Below are 19,794 nucleotides of genomic sequence, written 5' to 3' on the forward strand. Positions count from 1 at the left end.
TCAGGCTCAATAAACAAATAACAAACTCAGAGTGGTGGTGGCGGTGGCGGTGGTGGTGGTAGTGAGTTGATGGAACTGTTTGAACATCATGCAAGATACTGCCTTGTGATATTTGTTCTAACACTCAGCATTTTTGACAGCAATGCTTACACTGACACTGGTACCAATCTGTTTCAACTTCCCTGGGCATGGATACATTGAAACTTCAATGTCTGGCAGCTGACTTGGCAGACACCCATAAAATTATTAACCATCTTACTAACAATAACTCTGAGCACCTTTTCAAACTCCACCTATCTAACACCCATGAACAATTTTACAAAGTCAGAAAACAGCACAGCTCCCATGGCTTTCGGAAACATTTTTTCATACTAAGAGCTGCTGAAGCATGGAACAAACTGCCGGCATCAGTTGTTAGTTGTCGGAGCACTGCATCCTTCAAAACTTCCATGCTTCCTGAGATTCGCCAACACTACACCTGATTTCCTCCCCTCCATACACATGCAAGCATGTATCTGACTCATAAATTGTTCACTTTCCAGACATTTGTACATTACTGCATATACTTTATACACACTTTTGACATGTTGCAGTGCACCTGAGCACTGTATACAATAATTTCATCGTCATTGTCATCGTCAGCATCAGCAGCATCATCATCATCATCATCATCATCATCACCATCACCACTACTACCACCACCACCGCCATCACCACCACCACCACCACCACCACCACCACCACCACCACCATCATCATCATCATCATCATTATTATTATTATTATTATTATTATTATTATTAAAGCAGTGATCTTTTGGACACCATCAGTGGCATGCAGAAGTGAGACTTGCATGCATGAATAACGGCTAGTCTTTATATATAAAAGTAAGGTTGTGTGCTGTCTGTCTCCTACAATTTAGATTCCTAACTACTCCCACATTTTGCGGTGCAGTTTAACCAAAACTGGGTATCTTATAGTCGTGATTCTTATCGAGCCCTTCTAGGTATTAGTGCGCGTCTACGATGAGTCTACGATTTAAAAAAAAATTTACCATGAATTTTTCCCATTTTTAATGCATTTTTGGCATATATAAGGGAAGTAACTCTCTAAAAATTTATTATTAAATCTCAGAACGTAAAAAGCCACAGTAACACCCCCCCTTTGTGGTTAGCCATATTGAGATGGCTATTATACTTTACATCTCTAAAAATGCTTATATAGTCATTTCCCTTACAAACCCGAGCAATGCCGGGCGATACTGCTAGTATTCCATAAAATAAACCTTACTCACTCCTGCATGGAGTGGCTGTATGGACACATTGAACTCTGCCCATTAGGGTACTCAGACATCCATGGTTCAACTCAAGTCAGAAAGCGTGTTACCTATTTTTATCCTTAATTGGTTCTTATAAGACTGAGCCCTTTTAAAATGAACATCTTAGCATCAGGTAATTTTTTCCTGGCTCTTGCATGCCATACTCTTTACTCTTTTTCTCTTTTACTTGTTTCAGTCATTTGACTCTGGACATGCTGGAGCACTGCCTTTAGTCAAGCAAATCGACCCCAGGACTTATTCTTTGTAAGCCTAGTACTTATTCTATCGCTCTCTTTTTGCCAAACAGCTAAGTTACAGGGACGTAAATGCACCAGCATCGGTTGTCAAGCAATGTTGGGGACAAACACAGACACACAGACACACAAACACACACACACACATATATATATACATATATATGACAGGTTTCTTTCAGTTTCCGTCTACCAAATCCACTCACAAGGCTTTGCTTGGCCCGAGGCTATAGTAGAAGACACTTACCCAAGGTGCCATGCCGTAGGACTGAACCCGGAACTATGTAGTTTGTAAGCAAGCTACTTACCACACAGCCACTCTTACGCCATGGATATTTTATAGTCAGAATTAACAGAAATAACGGTTATTATTAAAGTTATGTTTAATGTAGTGAGCTGAAAGAATCATTAGCAAGCTGGACAAAATGTTTAGTGGAATTTCTTCTGGCTTTACATTCCGAGTTCAAATTCTGCTGAGCTTGACCTTGCCTTTCTCCCTTTTAGAGGTAATAGAAAAAGTACCAGTTAAGCGCTGGGGGCCAATGTAATCAACAAGCCCCTTCCCACAAGATTCCAGGCCATATGGCTATAGAAGAAAGAATTATTAGAGTTATGTTAAAGAACTTTAAGTGGTAGTAATGGTAAAATGAGAGAGGGAGAGGGAGAGAGAGGGTGTGGGTGGGGGAATAATAAAACTGTCAATAAGATCACAATGCTCAGAGTCTAAATCCAGATGGTACCAGTTCCCTTTTTAGTTTTTCCAGGATTAATAAAATTATTACTAGCCAGTTGTGGCTGAATTAATTGATCTACCCATCATCCAAATCTGTCACCTTATGCTTGTGTTAATAATAATAATCATTTTTATTACATTTGAGAAAAATGAGTAGCAGAAATGAGTGCCAGAACAAAATGCCATGTGGAATTTAAGTCTTTTTACATTTTGTGTTTAAATTCCACTGGGGTTGACACAATATTTCATTCCTCTATGGTTTATACAACAAGTACCAGAAATGCACTGGAAGTCAATTAAATCAACTATACCTCTTCTCCACCCCTATAAATTATGGATTTGTGCCAAATTTAGAAACTATTATTATAGTTATATTTCAGAACTTTCTTTAAAAACAAGTTTGCCTTTTCAGTCAATGATAATTACGCAAAAGAGCTTTTGGAATGTTAATTAACAAGTAATAATTCGCTTGGAATTAAATTGGTATTAATAACAGCAGACATTGGTTTGGGGGAATGGGAAGAGAAGTGTTAGCACTTACATTAGGTAGTCAAAACAAAACAGAGTAACAGTAATAAATACATTTTAGGAAAGCTATTTTAAAATGTATTTCCATCTTAATTCTTTTCACACTACCTTTGGCTCTGTTATGCAAATTTCCTATTTAAAAGCAATCTAAATTAAAAACTTCCATCAAAATTTTATGTTAACTTATGTTCTAAATGCCAGCTTAATAATAACAAAATGATTTTACTAAATTCTTTGTTATTTTCCAAAATTAATTGAAACAACAGTAGTACATTTAACTGCATTATGGTAATGAAAGGGTTGGAGGTGCAATGGCCTAGTGGTTAAGCAGCAGACTCACAGGCGTAGGATCACTGTTTCAATTCCCAGACTGGGCATTGTGAGTGTTTATTGAGCAAAAACACCTAAAGCTCCACAAGCTCTGACAGGGGTGGTGGTGAACTCTGCTGTACTCTTTCACCACAACTTTCTCTCACTCTTACTTCCTGTTTCTGTTGTACCTGTATTTCAAAGGGCCAGCCTTGTCACACTCTGTGTCATGCTGAATCTCCCCGAGAACTACATTAAGGGTACACATGACTGTGGAGTGCTCAGCCACTTACACATTAATTTCATGAGTAGACTGTTCCATTGATCGGATCAACTGGAACCCTCGTCATCGTAACCGACGCAGTGCCGATATATATATATGAGCAGAACAATGGACGGTGCTGAGTTATCAAACATTTAAATTCACTCTTTCTTCCTGTTTCAAAGGGTCAGCCTTGTCACTCTCTGTGTCATGCTGAATCTCCCCAAGAACTACATTAAGGGTACATGTGTCTGTGGAGTGCTCAGCCACTTGCACGTTAATAAATGAGCTGCAACATCACTGGTGCCAAGCTGTATCGGCTTTTGCCTTTCTCTTGGATAACATCGGTGGTGTGGAGAGGGAGAGGGGAGGCTGGTATGCGTGGGCGACTGCTGGTCTTCCATAAAACAACCTTGCCCAGACTTGTGCCACGGAGGGTAACCTTCCAGGTGTAATCCCATGGTCATTCATGACCAAAGGGGGTCACAATATATGGTAATGACAGGGTTAAAGAGAACATGCTGTGTATGAAGGAGTTCCCTTTCTTGCTCTCTGCATTTAGATAAACTTTGAAAAGTACTAAGTCTAAAAGTGACCAGTAACCACTACTATTTATAGAAGAATCTTACCAATAATTTTCTATGTTATTTTTTTTGCTTCATCTTCACATCCATTTTTTACCATGCTAGCATAGGTTGGATGTTTATATTACTGAAGCATTATTTCACAGCTGGATGCCCTTCTTGTCAGTAACTCTAATTTGTTTTTCAAGTGAGGAATCTTTTATTTCACACATATTTCAAAAGTGTGAGGCAAAGCAGAAGATTTGTTGGAAGAAAATGTAACAATGTCACTGCATGTAACTCTCTCTCTCTCCCTCTCTCTCTCACACACACACATACATGCACACATACATTCACACAGACTCATGTGCATACACACACATGCATGCACACATACATTCACACACACACACATGTATGTACACACACACATGTATGTACACACACACATGCATGTACACACACATGCATTCACATGGACATTCACACATACACATGTGCACACACACACACACACACGTGCATGCACATACATTCACTCACACACACACATACACATGCATGCACATGAACATTCTTACACACACACACATGTGCACACACATGCATGCACATACAATCACACACACACCTGCATGCACATACACACACACACACACGTGCACACGAATCAGGCTTCTTTCAGTTTCAATCTACCAAATTTATACACAAGCCCTTGGTCAGCCTGACACTATAGAAGAAAATATCTGTTTCTAATAATTTGAATCTAGAATCATTGTAACTATTACTCACCAAGAAACTAAAGTATAACATTTAATGATGAAATACAATTTTAGAAAAGGGGTGAGATATTATGTGGTCACTCAACATGCTGGAAATAGGAGCCAAAACTCTCTCAAGTAAAATACATTCTTCACACAACAATATCTGTTATGATAAATTTTAAACTGATAAATACTTTGTTTATAGTTTAGAAAATCATATCTTCATAGTCCATTGATCTGCAAGAATTAACAGCTAAATTTGCTTACAATGTTTTAAAAGGGAAAGAAAACATTGAATAATGCAACCTGAATTTTTTTTTTTTTCATTTGCTGGGTCTTGAAGAAGGGACAGTGCCTATCATCTTTGCAGCCTCTACTCCAAGGACTGATGAAATTGATGTCTTTAATGTTCAGTTTATATTACTGCAGTTGTGGTTAAAGAATACAGTAGGGTTCCCCCCACCCCACCTCAGAGCCTTGTGGAGCTTAGGTGTTTTTGCTCAATAAACACTCACAATGTCTGGGTATCGAAACCGCGTTCTTTGGACCGCGAGTCCGCTGCCCTAACCACTGGACCATTGCACCTCCACTAGTGTAGTTGTTGCTGTTAATGACTGATAGTTGCTGCTGCTGCACATGGAGACATCCTAGAATGCATCCAAAACAAAAAGCCATGTGAGTGAATTACATAAAGCACACACAGACACTCTCCAGCCCCAGTCCACTGGTGTGCAAAGGGCTCTAAAAGGCTGATATTTTATGTATGTAGAAGAGGGAACAGGAAGTCAGGGCATAATGGTTAATGCTAAGACTTGGACATGGTAAGGGTGATTGGAAGAGGAAATATCAGTCAGATGGGAATGCTTGAGCAGAGGAGGCATTAACTCAGCAGCTCCAAAGGAGCAGCGACTGTGATAGTAGTGGTGGCAAAGGTAGAGAGAGGAGACAACATACCAGTGGACTGAGGCTGGAGAGTGTCTGTGTGTGTGTTTTATGTAATTCACTCATGTGGCTTTTTGTTTTGGATGCATTCTAGGATGTCTACGTATGCAGCAGCAGCAGCAGTAGAAGAAGCGGCAGCAACTAGCAGCCATTAACAGCAACAACTACACTAGTGGAGGCACAATAGTCTAGTGGTTAGGGCAGCGGACTCACAGTCCTAAGAATGCAGTTTCGATCCCCAGATTGGGCATTGTGAGTGTTTATTGAGCAAAAAACACCTAAGCTCCGTGAGGCTCTGGTGGGGAGAGGGGGCGGTGAACCCCACTGTACTCTTTCACCACAACTTTCTCTCACTCTTTCATCCTACTTCTGCCACAAAGCAGAGGAACTATGGTATAACCCACTATGGTGTGGTAAACTTTCAGACCCTAGTCTAGATTGTGAATCCTCTGTACCCCAGGATGGTTCAACTCTCCACCCGTTAAAAGCCACCGTTTATGGAATGAGGATAACAACATAGCTTTCGCATGCATGCAACCACCAGTCTATCGCGTGTGGTGGGTGGATCTTCAAGTTGCCGCACGCATTCTTTGTAGTTTAGAGTAGGCTCAAATTAGAGATTATTCTTTGTGTCTAATGGCGTGAGTCCTGACTGGAAGAAGAAGAAGAAGAAGAAGAAGAAGAAGAAGAAGAAGAAGAAGAAGAAGAAGAAGAAGAAGAAGAAGAAGGAGGAGGAGGAGGAGACAACTACCCTATGCCAGATATGGGAGCAATAATCTACAGTGGGCCTTAATTGAGCTTTGTAAAATGTGTCAGTAATTGTTTGGTGCTAATTTAGTGGCACTGAAGAGAAATGCCAGGATTAGTTAAGGATATGATTCTAGCTACAATAAGGATATGTATTCATCAAGAGAGATTCTCTGTGATTGTGTGTTCTAATATCTAGAGTGATCTTGGGGGTTAAGTTTGAGTGCTGCTCATGTTGAAGTGTGTTGCAATGTCATTTTCTTGATATAAGAAGTGATTTTGTTTTTTTGTTTGTTTCTATCTATCTATCTATCTATCTATCCGCTCAGTCGAAGTCGACTCTCGGTTACTCGATGGATCAGTGTCTTCCAGTCAGTTCTATCCTGGGTCGCTTCTTTCAGATTGGCTATGGCCCATTCTCGTGTCACTCTTGATGGTGTCAAGCCAGCAGGTTCTTGGTCGGCCTCTTCCTCTCTTGCCACTGACCATTCCGAGCATGATGTCCTTCTCCAGGGATTTTCTCCACATAATATGACCAAAATATGCCAATCTGTGCTTGGTGATCCTAGCTTCTAGTGACATTTTCGGCCTGATCTGCTTAAGAACTTCTCCATTGGTGAGTCTTGTCCATGGAGTCCGTAAAAGTCTTCTCCAACACCAAAGCTTGAATGCTTTGTTTGTTTAAAGAGATGAGATTAAAAAGGAACACTGGAGAATTCTTATGAGGTCTCCATTCATGAAATGTAGATTAGTGAAGATTTGGGGTGTGTGGTGTTTAGATTACATGTGGATGATGTGTGGTTGGGAAGGGGATTAAGGAGGAAGAAAGGCTATATAACCTGTGTAAGAATGGGTATGGCTAGATATGACTGGTTGTAGGTCACTGATGTAAAGAAGGAAGAAAGTAGAGAGCAAAAGTGCATCCCTGAGCTGTGGGACACACCAGAATTGATTGAGAGTTGGGTAGAAAGAGCTTCATTATTATATGTTTCAATGTTGCAATCTGATAGGAAGCTACCAATTATAGGATGGGTGGAGTCCATAGACAGGAAGTTTTGAGGAGAAATTTACATACCAGACAGGTTTGAAGGTTTCTTAGATGTCTATGGCATGAACACAGTTTTTACCAAGCTTCTCTGAAACAAGAACCCACTGGAGGGTGACATAAGAGAATAGGTTTGGCTTGGTAGAAGCTACACTAGTAAGCATTGAGGTCATATACAAATGGTCATACTATGTTTGAAAAAAAAAAGACTGACAGAATATCACTGTTGGAATGTCTTTTGGTGAAAGGTTTGCTAGATTAAGGCTAACCTAGGCCAAAACAACACAACATACATATAAAACAAACAAACAAAAAATGAAAATAGAACATGTTTGATCATAATTAGCTTCACAGAAATTATGGAAAAATTCCATTCAGACCAGAGACCTTGTCTATTTGGCATGAGACCAAGAAAACATTTTGACTTCCGTTTCAATGTCGACCATTTCTATCTTTTAGTACAGGTTTGAGGTAGGGGGAGAAAAAAAAAATATGGCAATTTGCCCAAATTAATTAGTGTAGATTTAGAAGAAATATTGTGTTTGAAATCAGAAGAGGAAAACAGAAGTGAATGAAGAAGATTAAAGGAGGAAGAAGGATATGGGAGAAGATTGTAAATTTCCAATAATGTATAGAGAAAGAACCTTGTTGGTCAGAAGTCTGGAGAGAAGACAATGTTTGCTGGAAACCTTTCAGTGTTATTCATATATTTACGTTTTTATGAAAGCAACAATTCCTATGATTGATAGCAACCCTCGGGAAAACTATAACTATATTTATGAAATATTCTTCTACCGAGAACAAATGTGCATGTATACATGAGAGAATGTCCTTGTGTGCATGTATTCATATGTGTGTGTGTGTGTGTGTGTGTGTGTGTGTGTGTATGAAGGTGGATGTTAAACGATGGTGGTGGTGACAATGATGATATATATATGTATGTGTGTATGTATGTATATATATATACACACACATATATGTAGACAGATTGACAGACAGATAGATTGACAGAGACAGACAGAGCAGAGATACATGACACACACACACACACACACATATATATATACACACACACACATATATAAAGATAAATATATGTGTGTATGTGTGTGTGTGTGTGTGTTTTGTTATTGTATGTTCACACACATGAAATACAGAGATACGTGTATCATCATCACCATTACAATTTTTATGCCTGTTTCCAATGCTAGTGTGGGATGGACAAGTCATTTACAACCATCAAATAATACCTAGACAAGGATACATGTAAATACATACACACACAAATAAAACATATATATGTACCTCTCTACATACATACATATGTACATGCATACATACGTGCATACACACACACACACACACAAACACACACATACACATACAAACAAATACCAGGGTTCTTTCAGTTTCTGTTTACCAAATCCATTCACAAGGCATTGATTGGCTCAGGTCTATAGTAGAAAACCAACTGCATTGTAGGATTGAACCAACCACATTGTTGTTGGAAAGCAAGCTTCTTTACCTCACAGCTTGCCTGCATTGTGCACACACACACTCACACACATCTATATAAATATATTTTGATCCTGTCCCCAATTGTTGCCTTGATATTTTTAGTGTTCTTCTTTCAAATGTTATGGGACTAGGTTTGGTTTTATTTTTTATTTAGTCATTTTGATTTATATTAATTTTTTTTTGGTCTTATATTTAATAAGATCAAAATGGAATTTTTTTAATATCTGGTGCGTTAGAATTATTGAGTTATGATAGAGTACTTAAGCTCAGGCTAGTCTTGCAGAATAGTACAGCAACAATTATCCCTGCCTATGCCCTCCAGGTGGGGTTACCAAATGAATAGAAGGACCGCTTTTATGATATCCTTCTGCAGGCTACCTCAAAGACAAATGACAATGAACTCATCTTTATGGTTGGTGATTTCAATGGATGTGTTGGACAGCAGCCCAACATGACCCCCATGGAGTTCATGGAACTGGTTCCCAAAATGAAGAGGGAACAAGGCTACTGGAGTTCTGTGATGCAAATAACTTAATGATCTGTAATACCAATTTCAGGAAGCCAGCCAGTTACCTGCTTACCTATAAGTCTGTTAACCACGCTAGCCAGATTGATTACATTCTCACAAGACAGCAAGATACATGGTCGCTCATAAATACAAAGACCTTCCCTGGTGAAGAATGTACCCTCAGCATAGACTAGTCATCAGACTTCAGGCCAGAAGGTTGCCTAGAAGCAGAGCAATCTAGAAAAGAAGGATTTGGAAGTTTAAGGATCTTTTATATGGTCAGAAATTTAGGGACACTTTAATTGAGAAATTTGATGAGGAGGAGGAACTACAGATTTGTAACATAAATAGCAACTGGGAATTCCTGCAGGACAGCTTGCTGAGTGCAACAGACCAAATCTGCAGCTGGTGCAAAGTCCCAACCAGAACTAGGGTGATGTGGTGGTGGAACAATGCTATAGACAAGGCCATTAGAGCAAAGAAACAGGCCTAGAAGAGTGGTAGTAGCAGGAAATTATATCAGGTAGCTAGGAGGGAGGCTAGAAAACAAGTGTATTTAGCCAGAGGAGAAGCAAAGAGGAGGAAGTTTGCCAATGTTATGTATTTTGAGATCCAAAGACTTGAAGTATTTTGGATTGCAAAACAGTGTGTCAGAGAAAAGTGTGATGTGGTAGGAGAGAAATGTTTGCATGGATGGCAGGTCACTGGCAGTTAGTAACCCTGCGAAGAAGGAGGCTTGGAAGTGCCATTATGAAAGGCTACTAAATGTAGAGAACTCATGGGAGATGGTGAGTCTACCTAGTGTGGATTTAACAGAGGAACCAGCAATCTGAACAGACAATAGCATGGTAGACAAAGTCATGAAGGATATGAAAACCCCTGGCCCATCAAGAATAACTGCTGAGATGTTTAAAATATCTGGTGGTGTGAGTTATGGTCTAGTTACCGGTATAGTTAATCAGGTTGTACCTAAAGAAGTCATACCCAATGATTGGTATAGCAGCACCAGAGTCAACTGTTAGAAGAGCAAAGGTGACACTTTAGACAGAAATAATTACAGAGGTATCAAATCGTTGGATCAGTTGATGAAAGTTAAGGAGAGGATCATAGCCCAACTAATTAAGGAGAGGGTTAGTCTAGATGAGAAGCAGTTTGGTTTTGTACCAGGGAGAAGCACCAATGATGCTATATTTCTGGTAAGGCAACTGCAGGAAAAGTATCTAGCCAAAGAAAAACCTCTGTACTTGGCTTTTGATGATATGAAGAAAGCCTTTGACAAGGTCCCCCCGATCCCTTATCTGGTGGTCAATGCAGAAACTAGGGACAGTTGGCGAAAGCTGTACCAGCCATGTACAGGGAAGCTGTCAGTAAGGTGAAGGTTAGCAATGAATTCAGGGTATAAGTAGGGGTTCACCAAGGATCAGTCCTCAGCCCTCTCTAGTTCATCATAGTTCTCCAGGCAATAACAGAAGAATTTAAGATGGGCTGCCCCTGGGAGCTCCCCTATGCCGATGACCTTGTTCTTATAGCTGAATCATGACTAGAACTAGAGAAGTGGATAGTCCAAGAGCATAGCTGCATGAATAAGAATAGGCTGGGCAAAGTTCAGAGACCTCCTATCTCTGTTGGCAACAAAGAGTCTCTCCTTCAACTTTCAGAGTGAAAGGCTGACTGTATGATGCCTGTGTCTGAACAACTATGCTACACAGGGGCTGTGACCACTGAAGACATGTGTAGGCTTGAAAGAAATGAAGCTAGCATGCTTCATTGGATTTGCAATATCAGTGTGCATGTACGACAGAGTGTAAGCATCTTGAGAGAAAAGTTGGGCATAAGAGACATCAGATGTGGTGTGCAAGAGAGATGACTGCACTGGTATGGTATGTGACATACATGGATTAGAATAGCTGTGTAAAGAAGTGCTGGAGGGAACCTGTGAAGAGGTAGTCTTAGGAAGACATGGGACAAGATAGTGAAGCATGATCTTTGAATATTGGGCCTCATGATGGCAATGACTAGTGACTAAGAACTTTGGTGATATGCGGTGCTTGAGAAGACTCATCAAGTCAAGTGAAATCACAGTTGTAGCTGATGCCAGTGTCACATATCTGGCACTCACGCTGGTGGCATGTAAAAAGCACCTTTCTAGTGTAGGGTCTCGTTGAGGCAATGGCAAATGATCAAGACCTTTAAAAATATACTGTGCTTGAAAAGAAGACCCATCAAGCCAAATGAAATTGTAGTCATGGCAGATAGTGGTGTCATGCAACTGGCATCCATGCCAGTAGCATGTAAAAGCACTCAGTACACTCTTGGAATAGTTGGTGTTAGGAAGGGCATCCAGCTGTAGAAACAATGCCAAATCAGACTGGTGTTTGGTGCAGCCCCTCAGCTTGCCAGTCCTGGTCAAACTGTCCAACCAATGCCAGCATGGACAACGGACATTAAATGATGATGACAACATTATAAATACAAGAATAATTGTCTGGTTTAGAAATTCCCTCCCTAAACATGTTTTCTTTTGTGGATAAAATTCTTTATTCCAAAAGTTCACCATCTAATGTGTCTTTTAGCAGGTAAAGCATGAGTTTTAAAAAAATTGGTAGTCATTTCTTGCAAGTTGAATGACCACTTAGAAGTTCTGTCATTTCACTGTAACTCAATTTTAAAAAAATCCATAGCCTTTCCATCACCAGAATTTATGGTCACTTGACCTGCCAGAAATAACAATCACATCTCCCTCGAATCACACCTTAACTTTTTTATTAAAAAAAAAAGGACTTGTTGAATAATTGTCATCACTGTCAATCCATCCAACTTTTATGTCCATTATTCCTGGAAGAGTTAAAGGAGTAAAATTCTTACGTACTACCTCCATAGGAAGACTCTATCAGAAGCAACTGTCATCACACTTTCTGGTTGGATTCCCAGGTATGAGCAACTGAGGCTATGGATATTATCCAACTGTCTTGTTCTTGGTCTACTCATATGTTTCTTGCCTACTGGCTTGAAGAACCCATCTGGTGATTACCTCCTACAACATTCAAATCACATGACTGTAGTACTAGAGTTGAGATCTCTCAAAGCAGACAAACAGTGGCTCAGAGTGACTTTCTGAGCTCTGGGTTACTTTGTCAAATAATATTGCTCACAAGATCCTTTACAGAAACAACCATTTCAGCTGCTTGTATGCAGAATTGCATTCTTTTGATTATTACTCAACAGAGAAAAAGATTGGATGGTCACAGATGGAATACTTTTTAGCGTAGATTTGGTGAGCCAAGTTTCACCTTGGGCTAAACACCATAATAACAATCTGAAATGGTGAGAATGAATAAAACGATTTTTAAAAGCATATATTTTAACAATAATCTTGTTGAAGCTGCACTTTTTGAGAACAGAAGCAATTCATTTTCAAATTATCCTTAACCTCTGTAACAAGTGTAAAGAATGTAACAATTTAAGGAAAAATTAAGGGAAATACATTAACATAGGTACTCTCTGGGCTGTGATGTTAAGAACTTTACTTCTCACTTGACTAAGCAAAGTCTTACATGTAGAATTGGTAGAGAAAAAAACTGAAAGAAACCTATTGTGGATGTATGGATTAATGAATGGATGGACTGGCTGAAGGAATAAAAAACATTGATGGACAGACATATGTATAAATGCATGTATTTATGTATATATAGGTGTTTGTGTGTATATATATTTGTGCTTTTTTAAAAATTGCTGAGCTTTAGGCAGTGACATTGTCATCATTTCTGCTGTCAATTGCAGCTTCAAAAGAATAACATATTCCTTGCTTGAAAAACAGCTAAAGATTAGCAACAAGAACATCTAGCCATAAAACTATACTTTAATAATATACTAGCAGTATCGCCCGGCATTGCTTGGGTTTGTTTTGACCCTTTAGAATTGGAATTTTTGAAAAGTAAAAATTTTGCATTATGTAGCTTGTTATTCTCTTTAAGTGAACATTTTTCTGGTTGAAATACACCGAAAAATGATGACACAGTAGTAAAAAAATCGTAAAAAATAGGGATTTTCATAGAAAAAAAAGCACCTTTTTGATGTTAATAATTTTTGGTGTTAACATGGTCCGATTTGAATTTTTTCTTCTACGGAAGGAAGAGCAATCCTTCTTCTATTATACTTTTAATTTTGGTCAACTTACGCCGCAGGGTCTCGGAAGAGATAGTGTTAGTTGAAGGCTACCAAACCTGCCATACACAGACAACTTCAGCTTTATATATATGGAGATTAATCTACTCTGTACTAGCCTGAATAAACAAATATAGAAGTGAACAAAGAGTGAAATTAACATGTTAAACAAAAAACAAATAAAAAAAACCCCCAGAAATTCTCAAAAGGTAACTAGTCATATTTTATTGTTGGACATACCATATATGTAGTAGTCTTGGTTGTTTCATAAAATTTCATACTGGATTGTATAATTCCCCTTGAGAAATCTATAACTATCTCTTAATTATTACAGCATTTGGTAGCTGTAAATATAACACTAATATCTCAAAACACAAATCTCTATAAAAATAGTTTGTATAAATGTTGGTTGGTTAGTTGATTGCTTGATTTTTTTTTTTTTGTCCAGTCATGTTTTATATCAAATAGAGAGAGCAAAAGAGAGATACAGAGAGAGTTAATTTTAAGGGGTGCAAGATGCATGAAGAGAAAGAATCATAGAAACAGAAGAAAGGGAGTTAGAATGATAGAATAGTTATGGGAAGAATTATACAAATGAGAAATTTGTTTTATTCTTTACTCTCTTTTACTTGTTTCAGTCATTTGACTGTGGCCATGCTGGAGCTCTACCTTTCGTCAAGCAAATCGACCCTAGGACTTATTCTTTGGAAGCCTAGTACTTATTCTATTGGTCTCTTTTGCTGAACCGCTAAGTTACAGGGACGTAAACACACCAGCATCGGTTGTCAAACAATGTTGGGTGGACAAACACATACATATATATAACGGGCTTCTTTCAGTTTCCATGTACCAAATCCACTCACAAGGCTTTGCTTGGCCCGAGGCTATAGTAGAAGACACTTGCCCAAGGTACTACGCAGTAGGACTGAACCTGGAACCATGTGGTTGGTAAGCAAGCTACTTACCACACAGCCACTCCTACGCTTATTTAATATCATTTTAAAGTATTGAAAATAGGTGTTCATTTCATCATTCTGTATGTGCCAAGAAATTTGATAAAAGTAAATTATAATTTGTGGTATGTATGCCATATTTTCTAATATTACTCAGAGGTATACTTTCAAAGTTACCTGTTATATGATAGGTAATACTCTATAGTATATTAATGATACAACATAAATTTGAAAACAAAACAAAAATAAGGGCTACTTCAAAATATTTGAATTTAGTACCATATCACTTTATTCAGTCATGGATATATGTAACTGATGGGTGTAACAAATGTACGTCAGGTTTCTACAATGTAATGGGTAAATGATATGGATGGATGACCATGGAATAAACGACAGAAGAAATACTGGTTTTTATTTACCATTACAAGTTGCACAATTACTTGAAATTGTTAATATATAAAGAGTGGTTAAGATAGTGAGCTGGCAGAATTGTTACCATGTTGGACAAAGCACCTAGCAATATTTCTTTTGATTTTTACGTTCTACGTTCAAATGCTGCTGGGGTTAACTTTGTCTTCTTTCATCTTTTCTGGGTTGATAAAATGAGTACCAGTTAAGGACTAGGATCAATGTAATCGACTTATCCCTCTCACGAAATTGCTGGCTTAGTACCAAAATCTGAAATCAATACATAAAAACTGGTTCTTTTGTCCATTATGTTGGTATCAGTGGTCATTTTTGTTTACTGTTACATAGCTCACAAACATACAGACACACATCATATGAAACTTGAAATTTCGGAAAAAATTGTTATGAGTGTCATGTATGTGGGCGAGTCCACCAATATTTTTCGTATTAAATTCCGATATAATCGTAATCTACACCATCTGAAAGGTATTTGTAGAAACTTTCAAAAACAAATACCCATTCTTCTGAAAGTTATGAGGAAACAAAGACAACTTTTAAAATTTTCAGAAACTTCCTTCCCCATCCTCAGAAAAATCTTTTCACAAAAAATTCCGATATAATCATAATCTGCAACATCTGAAGCATATTTGTTAAAAAAATCATTGGGAAATATCAATTTTTTTTGGAAGTTATTGAGAAACAAAGTCGTGGGGAGGGGGTACTTGTATAGGTATGCCGAATTTTATTTAATATATTACGTTGCTTTCGTTCTATAACGGTGGTGGGAGGAAGTCTGTTTTCAAAACGTGCGGCTTGAACAAGATTACCATTTCTTCCCTGCTCCCTGACACCTTATAAAATGTTGGAAGAGTGAACGGTTGACATCTCTTATGTGTTTCTCATTAGCCAGTAAAAAATTAAAAATGCGTAAAGTCTCTAATTTTGGGGGAGAGGGCTAGTCGATTTATTTATCCTATCGATCCTTGGGGGTCACAAGAGGATGAAAGGTGAAGCCGATCTCAGCAGAATTTGAACTCGTAATGTAAAGAGCAGGAAAAATTGCTGCAAAGCATTTTTGTCCTCGAGGCTGAAGGTTCTGCTAACTCACCGCATTAAATAATAATGATTATACAGAAGACAGAAATATGTGGGAGTGTAGGAAGACGAGTTTGAACCCGGTCAGAAGTGAAAGCGAAGGGACATAACTAGCATCTTTAAACTTAAATATCGTGTAGTATTATCGAAATCGAAACGAAAAGGCGACTTATGTAACAATATTTACGTTAAGAATTTCTCGAGCAGAAGTTGTGTATGTGTATGAGAGAGAGAGAGAGAGCAATCGATTATGTCGACCCTTTGCTCGCCTGTAACTTATTTTATTGATTGTGAAAGGATGAAAGTATTATCTACTTTAGTGGGATTTTAAATCAGAACTTAGGGTCATAACTTAATTTTTTTTCCCCTATAAGTACCGCAGAAGCAGGGATAATACAAAAATAAATTATTAAAAAATAAAAACGCGAAGGTTTAGATTCGAGGGTGACAAAAAAGACAAGTACGAAAGACAAATAATAATCATACATATTTCTAACAGTCACAGGACCTCAAATTTTAAGTAGAACGTAAAGCCGGATGAAATGCCACCAAACATTTGTCCGGTGTACAAATGATTATGTCACCTCGGTAGATAAAAATCATTTCTAATATAGCTTCGTAGCTAGATATTGAAGGGGCAGGAGTCCCAGCACTTGACTGGTATTTCATCCGGAAGGATGGGAGGCAAAGTTGACCTTGGCACAATTTGAAGTACACAATTAAATACCTTAAAGCAATAATAATAATAATAATAATAATAATAATAATAATAATTTCTAACACATGCTTAAGGTTAGAAATTTTGAGAGAGGAGTATTTATTTAATCGATTAAATTGACCACAAGACTTCACAGGTTTTTCCTTTTATCAATCTCGGAGTGATGCAAAGTAAAGTTGAACTCCGCCGGATTTGAACTCAAAACGGTTAAAGTGCCGGAACAAATTCCGCAGAGCATTTAGCCCGATGCTACACACACACACATATATATATATATATGTATATATACTTTATTTAAAGCAGCAGAAAATTCAACACAATCTGTCACTCTGAGTTTCTCGTTGCCGTTCATCAAACAGTTTTAACAAAATCTGTTACTCTGAGTTTCTCGTTGCCGTTCATCAGACAGTTTTTTCTAGCAAAATCTGTCTGATGAACGGCAACGAGAAACTCAGAGTAACAGATTTTGTTGAATTTTCTGGTATTTGAGTACTCTTTTTTCCACCTTGTTTCACATTTATGTGTTTACTCCGGTATATGTATATATATATATATATATATATATATATATATATATATATATTTACTTCTAACAGAAGACAGCACCCTGCATTACATCCCTAAAGAGATTCTGTTGCTCCTGCAGGTGTAATAGGAAAATGTGCAACTTTGCAAAGAGTTCGGGAAGCTCTTCGCTCTCCTAGATAAAGCCAGTACGAGACTTAATAACAAACAGCTCCTTAACGACGCGATCAACGCAACATACACAAAAATAATTAAAAGAAAAAACAGCCTCCATGAAGTATCTTGACAGGCTAGAAATAATAGCCAAAACTATCTAAAACTACACCTAGTTTCTTAAAAACAGGACTGTAACGCAGTCCTTGGTGTGTGGAAGCAAGAAAAAGATGCTGTTGTTGATAGTGGAATGCTTCTGACCATAGATCGGCTGAATCAGAGCTGTGGTTAAACAACAATTACCACATATCAATATAAATATAGTAATACTGCAGCAGCAGCAGCATTAGTAGTAGTAGTAGTAGCAGCAGCAATACTAGTAGTGGTGGTAGTAACGACTGAAAGACTTGTCTGGGCTGGTTGGTTCACATGAATGTCACGTGCATGTGCAAAGAAAGTCCCGGATGCATTACGTCATCAACGGAAAGTAAAAACAAGAACACATATACATACACACACACTGATATAAACATATACATACATATATATATATATATATACACACTGCAAAAATATAAATACACACAAATAAATGTAATACATATACTTTGTATGTGTGTCTGTACATACATGTATATATATGTATGCGTGTATATATAAATAAATATAGAGGGCTTTATACGTATCTATCTCTATACATATATGTAACTAACAAGTACATATAACAAATATATGTATGGAATAAATAAACTAGATTAAAAATATAAATAAATAAATAAAATCAGAAAAAAACGGTGTTAGGAAAGTTCCAACATTTGTGGAAGAAGAAGAAGAAATATACAAAATCGTTGCTCAACAAAAAAACAAGCACAAAAGCATCAGCAGCAGCATCAGCAGCAGCATCAGTGAAGGCCAACAACAACAAAAACAACAACAACAACTAAAAAAAAACAGACTCCTAAGTGTGATTTAATCTCGTTCTTGGTAAAGAGGAATTTTTTCTTTTTTTTTAATATATATATATACGTATATATGTGTGTATATATATATGTATATATAACTGAATATTAAAGGGAAAAAAAAATAGACAAAACACTATAACAACGACAATAACAATATCAAAGATAAATACAGAAATTAAGTAAAAGCTCCGGATAAGCCCCCCCTCCCCCCCAGAAATGGCTACGCCGGCGAGGAGACGATTAATGAGGGATTTCATGAGGTAAAAATTACACATATTTTCTTGCCATTTTAATACAAGATTTCTCTCTAAAATTATGTACATGTATATCTTGTCTCTGTCCTGTTTGATTTCTTCTTACTGTTAGAGTAAATGTTCAATATGGCTTCTACCATACAAAATATTACATATATGTATGTATGTATGTGTGTGTATATATATATAAATATATATGTAAATATATATATATATATATATATATATATATATATATATATATATATATACATATATATATATATGTAAATATATATATATGTCCCCTTTCTACACACACGCACACATATTTGTATATGAATAACGTTTCTCTCTCTATTTATATCCTTATTTATTCTATTATATAATTTACATAAATGTTATTATGTGTATGTATATTTATTATCATATGTTGTATATACATTACTGTTCTTTGTTTTAACGACACATATATATACACGCACACACACATATTTATATAGAAATACATCTATGTAATACCTATGAATATATATAATATAATATATACACTATACTTATATGCACACTCATACTCTCATATGTGTGTTTGTATTTCCTTCCATATATGTTTGGTCCATTCTCTGCTATTCCCCTCTCTAGAAACATCTTAAACCAAACATTCTATGTTCTTTATTCTATTTAAAATTCCTGTCTTGGACGAAAATAAAAGGTGAGCAGGGAGAGACATGCACACATTATCGTTGTTGTTATCCGAGGGCAGTTCATTCAGGGCAATATTATCGTCGTATGTGTTCCAGGCGTGACCATCTCTGTTCAATTATTTATTTTTTTTAAGACCTACACTTATCCCGATTCTGTGATGTACGATGATTAGGTTGCTATTTCTAACAGGTTGAATGACACAAACATACTCTTCACTAGTTTTATTACTAGTGTGTATAATATATATATATATATACAGACTCATGTCTCTGCGTATGTATGTAGTGTATATCGTGTATGTATATATATATATATATATATATATCTAGTGTGTGCGTATATTAGTATAAAATAAATATATATACGCGTGTGGATATATGTGTGTAA

At 37.2% G+C, this 19,794-nt stretch overlaps 1 protein-coding gene across 1 annotated transcript in view; it reads left to right on the forward strand.

The window, feature by feature from the left end:
• Positions 1-18,509: 18,509 nt before the first annotated feature.
• LOC115222522 (ubiquitin-conjugating enzyme E2-17 kDa) overlaps positions 18,510-19,794 on the forward strand; it is a 67,211-nt gene continuing 65,926 nt past the window's right edge. Inside the window, exon 1 of the mRNA XM_029792776.2 lies at positions 18,510-18,729. Coding sequence (XP_029648636.1) covers positions 18,686-18,729 — 44 coding nt within the window. The 5' untranslated portion in view covers positions 18,510-18,685. The remainder of the gene's footprint in view (positions 18,730-19,794) is intronic.

This window comes from Octopus sinensis, linkage group LG20, assembly GCF_006345805.1.
Source record: "Octopus sinensis linkage group LG20, ASM634580v1, whole genome shotgun sequence".
In the NCBI taxonomy this organism is placed as follows: domain Eukaryota; kingdom Metazoa; phylum Mollusca; class Cephalopoda; order Octopoda; family Octopodidae; genus Octopus; species Octopus sinensis.